Source organism: Penaeus chinensis, chromosome 16, assembly GCF_019202785.1.
Source record: "Penaeus chinensis breed Huanghai No. 1 chromosome 16, ASM1920278v2, whole genome shotgun sequence".
Taxonomy (NCBI): Eukaryota; Metazoa; Arthropoda; class Malacostraca; order Decapoda; family Penaeidae; genus Penaeus; species Penaeus chinensis.
In genome coordinates, this window is record NC_061834.1 from 18,774,394 (window position 1) to 18,779,393 (window position 5,000).

At 44.9% G+C, this 5,000-nt stretch overlaps 1 protein-coding gene across 1 annotated transcript in view; it reads right to left on the reverse strand.

Annotated features, from left to right (window-relative positions):
* The window catches only part of LOC125033189 (titin-like), a 249,636-nt gene that overhangs the window by 117,402 nt on the left and 127,234 nt on the right, over positions 1-5,000 (reverse strand). Inside the window, 9 exon segments of the mRNA XM_047624561.1 lie at positions 106-256; positions 360-463; positions 614-757; positions 879-1,047; positions 1,172-1,522; positions 1,652-1,791; positions 1,928-2,071; positions 2,229-2,341; positions 2,587-2,725. Coding sequence (XP_047480517.1) covers positions 106-256; positions 360-463; positions 614-757; positions 879-1,047; positions 1,172-1,522; positions 1,652-1,791; positions 1,928-2,071; positions 2,229-2,341; positions 2,587-2,725 — 1,455 coding nt within the window.

Consider the following 5,000-nt stretch of genomic DNA (forward strand, 5'->3'; position numbering starts at 1 on the left):
TTTTATCTGAGCGAAATGCATAATTACAACGTGGTGCACGGCGCAGTTAGGTAACCATGAATGTCGGAAAGGATATATATCATTTACTCTTGGATTTGCACTCACCCATCTTGAGCTCAACGCCGTTGCAGTACCACTCGTATCTCATGTTGGGGTCACCCACCGGCACTACACGGCACTCATAGTGAGCACTCTGGCCCTCCATGATCTGGGCGGGTCCAGCCAGGGTGGACGTGAATACTGGCTTCTCGTAAACCTGACAAAAATAATGAGTGTATAGAATACATTTCTTGTGAGGTTTTGGCAATTACAGTTCAGTATGAACAGATACCCGATTACTCTTATAAAATATCTTTTACCTTGTCGGCTTCATCGCCACGGCCAGTTGGTTTGCGTTCTTCCAGAGCCTGAATCTTCTTCATGCCTTCTGGATGCTGCGTCTCCATCTGGATGGTGGCGTGAGCTGAAAAAAAAGAAATAGAAATACCATCTTTTCCTCTCTAGTTTGCGTTATAATAAGATTCGTTCTGACAACAAAATAAATACATCGGCCAAAATGCTGATACTGAGACGCTACCTTGTAACAGTTACAAACATATAACTTGACACTTACATTTGATCTTGATGGAAGCTGTGGTGACAGCTTCGCCAAGATCATTGTAGGCGCGGCACATGTAGATGCCTTCGTCGTCAGCTCGTACGCCAGTGATGTCAAGGGCCACGTAGCCGAAGTCGTGAGTGCGGTTGATACGTGAGCCTGGGGGATGAAACACATTAATTAGTACAGAAGTATATTCTGGAAACGACAACATATGTAAATGCGAAGTTCAATATTCTGGGCAAACTGGTAGGAGAGGACGTGAGGGAAAATTACGTACTGGTCTCAATGGGCTTCTCGTTCCTGAACCATTCAACCTTGAGGTTGGGATCCCCGACAGGGATGAGACGACACTCGAAGTGGGCGGTCTCGTTCTCTGTGAGCTTGTCCAGGTTCTGCAGAGGCTGAGTGAACACAGGGCGCTGGAAGGTGCGTACATCCTCTGACACCTGTAATGAGGTTAGTGTAGATTTTAATATGACTGGAAATTGACAGAAATTAAGAGCAAGGTGGTGATTATTTTATCAATTTAGAATCAATAATCTAAAAAAAAAATCCACAAACTAATCTTACCTGGCGGCCAACGCGAGCGGAGTCCTCCAACTCGCGGATCTTCTCGAGGCCCTCAGGACGGGCGGATTCGGTGATCACGCCCTCCTTGCCTTCCACCTTGAAGGAGACAGAGGACTGAGCCTCGCCCATGTGGTTGAAGGCGCGGCAGGTGTACTCGCCAGAGTCTTCGGCATACACGGTGGTGATGTCCAGAGCGACGTAACCGAAGTCGAAGGTGGTATGGAAACGAGCGGCTGACTGCAGAGCCTTGCCCTCGTGGTACCACTCGACCCTCATGCTTGGGTCGTGCACGGGCTCCACGCGGCCCTCCAAGTGCACGTGCTGGCCCTCGTTAAGCAAGGTGTTATTGGCCTGAGGAGGAGGAAGGGCGCATTTAGATAATAGTCTATCACTCGAAAGCATATTACATCTGCTTCTCATAAGGATGTAACTTTAATTTCTGATTCAGTATACTCATTGGCAATTTCCTTAGACACGAACCCTAAGCTCAGATGTGAATCGTGGTGGCTGCATGGGCACATCAGAGACTTCGATGCGCTCGTAGCGGCCCCGGTGTTCCAGGCTTTGGATTTTCTCCCAGCCCATTGGGTGCTGAGTGTCCAGGTAGATGGAGCGACGAGCTGTAAGAGTGCAATGACATTATACACATGATTATATACATGACTGATATACAAACTATTATGTCGATAAAGGACTAAAGGATAGATTCGCTTTTTCACGCCAATAAACCAACTTTAGTGATATAGGCGAACTAACCGGAGACTGTAACATTGCAAGAATTAACAGCCTCGCCCATCTTGTTGGTGGCCTTGCAGAGGTAAGTGCCAGAATCCTCAGCATAAGAGTACAGGATGTCCAAGGCAACGTAGCCGAAGTCATGGGTGGTGCGGAACCTGTGACCTGAAAGGCACAGACAAAACGCTCATTAGTATCTTTTCCATATGAAAATACACATTGACGCATTCAGTCATAATCGGTACAAGTGCACCAATATTATTCTCTCAAAATGTACGAGTATTGGGAAATTCAAACATATGCACATCTGTCTTCTCCTTACCAGCCTTGATCTCAACTCCATTGACGAACCACTCGACCTTGAGATCAGGGTCGTTGATGGGTTCGAGGCGGCACTCAAGATGGCAGCGCTCGCCCTCAACCAGGTTATCCACGCTGCAGGGAAGAGAGCTTAATTAGCTGTTGTGGTAAAGGGCGGTTGATCACCCTCTCCCTCTCCCTCTCACTCTCACTCTCACTCTCACTCTCACTCTCACTCTCACTCTCACTCTCACTCTCACTCTCACTCTCACTCTCACTCTCCCTCTCCCTCTCCCCCTCCCTCTCCCTCTCCCTCTCCCTCTCCCTCTAACTCTCCTCCCCCTTCCCCCTCTTATTCTCACCCCAGCCCCGGTGCGCACCTGTTGAGAGGAGTGGTGAACACGGGCTTCTGGAAGACCTGGTCCTTGATTTCTTCGTGCTTGTGGCCCATGGCTTCCAGCTGACGAATCTTGCGCAGGCGCTCTTCGTCTACAGTACCCAGCTGCATGCTTCCAGTACCTGGATGACGAAGGACGTATGTAACATCTTTTTTTCCTCTCATTATGTAACCGGTAGTAGAAATAATGGTAGAAATTATATTAAGACATATACGTCACTGCGAAATTACTCATAAAATATATGTTATTGCCTTTTGATATGATATCTTACATAAGAATATATATAATTTCATTCACTATTTTGAAAATTATTTCATGTAGCCTATGAAAAACACAAAAACATACGTAAACATATGTAATGCATAAAACGAAAAAAAGAAAAAAAATTACAGCCTGAAATGATTCTAGAACAAATCTCTAAGTAATTATCCTTTTACTTTTTCATATCTAATCTAGCAGTTTGTGTTAGCAACTCACCAGAGGTCCATGGTCAGCTAAGGTTAGTAGGAGGAATCACAGCCTCGGTACTTCCAAGACAGAGAAGGCATGTAAAGAATACTTGTTCAAAAAGCAAGTATATTATGAGTGATACTTCAGATGTTAGGTTAGCTACATCGTGATAATGATTCATGATGTTTCTTGAACGTTTTATATGTGTTATGAGATGTTATCTTTTTTTTTTCTTGACTGTATCTAAACTAAATATCTCCACTATTTTAACTATTATATTGTGAACCGATATTGTTTCGGTTCAGTATAAACGAGCTGGTATATCGTTAAACGAGGAAAATTAATTTTGTTAAAACGTGGAAAGATGCATTGCGAGAAATCTAAAGTGACACAAAGATAAATGTGCGAACGTAAAAAATATGAAATGTAAAGTCTAATGCTATTGGGATCTGGCAATAACCATAACTTCGGCGGAAGCTGTAAGCCTTAGAATAAACAAAGTTCTTAACGGAAACAAAGTATCTTTAAACGCTATTTGGCACCTGTCCGAACTTCACACCAGCTGCCAAAACCAGATATTGTTGGAAGACCTCGTCGCCTGGATCCTGACCCTCTGCAGAATTTTAATAATTCTTTAATATTGATATTCGGTTACTATCAAATTGTCTGAACCGCCATCAAGCTGCATAATCTTATCATCGGTGTGAACTTAATCAAGACTTACTAATTACGAAATCGGTCAGTGAAAACAATTAAGCATTAAATGATGCAAATAATTATCTATTTCGATACGCGAGATACAACGCAGGTGGCGGGTTAAAAATAAGCTTAGTGATTCCCGAGTGCCAAGAACATCTGAGAGTTCAGCATTATGTAAACACAGGTGCCAGATGTAGGGCCGCGTTCATCTCTCCTCGCCCGCCTCCCCCGTCAGCGCGCGCTTCAAACAACCGTGAGTCTTCGCCGTGATTTTCTGGCACGTATGTTAACGCCTCCCGATCGGGTCGTTAAGAACGTGAAAGCTCTGACCGAAGCGTGATAAATTTAGCGCAAGGTGATCCTAGTCTAAATACGGTCTTGAAAATGGCGCCGCTGAAGGCTTTCGTTCGTTTCCGCAATTGGGCGAACGAAAATCGGCGCTCCGTTACCCCGCTATCCCCAGCCACCTGCATCGCAGTACAGTGCCTCATTAAGTTATCTTCGTAGCGTGAGTTCTGATTATGTGTAACGTTCTAAAAATAATGTCAGGCGCCTAGGTGGTGCAGCTTACTGTAATGAGTCAACCATATTTTTAGTTTATCCATCATGTACCTGCGATCCCTCCCCGCCGCTCCTCCTCCTCCTCCTCCTCCTCCTCCTCCTCCTCCTCCTCCTCCTCCTCCTCCTCCTCCTCCTCCTCCTCCTCCTCCTCCTCCTCCTCCATGTGCCCACATGCCCCTTCCGCCCTAGCCTCACGACCTACTGCCCTCAGTCCCCCGCACGACCAGGTACCGACAGGTGGCGGAGAGAAAGAGGCTCGTCCTCAGCAGATACTTCACGATTTGCTTGCGCGAGTTACCACCTTCATGGTTTAGATTTTCCTTCGAGTTTGACTGTGTCACCTTTGCTCTTATTGGCTTCATTGTTATTCTTATTATGATCCTTATCATCATTTTCCTCATTCTCCTTTCGACATAATTTATTTTCCTTCTATTTGGTGTGAATGGAAACACTGGAGCCTTGTTTTGTTCTTTATTAATGCCTTTTCTTTCTGATATAATTGATAATCATACATACATTGAAAATTTTGTTCATGAATCTTGCTTATGAAACCGTGAAAATATAACCAAATTTCGTAATACTCCGTAAATACTAGCGTGACCTACAGCGACTACTTGGCACTGTTAAGAATGTGTGGGCAGAGAGACGAGAGTGCCCGTTTTGGAAGCAAATTTTAGCTAAATCAA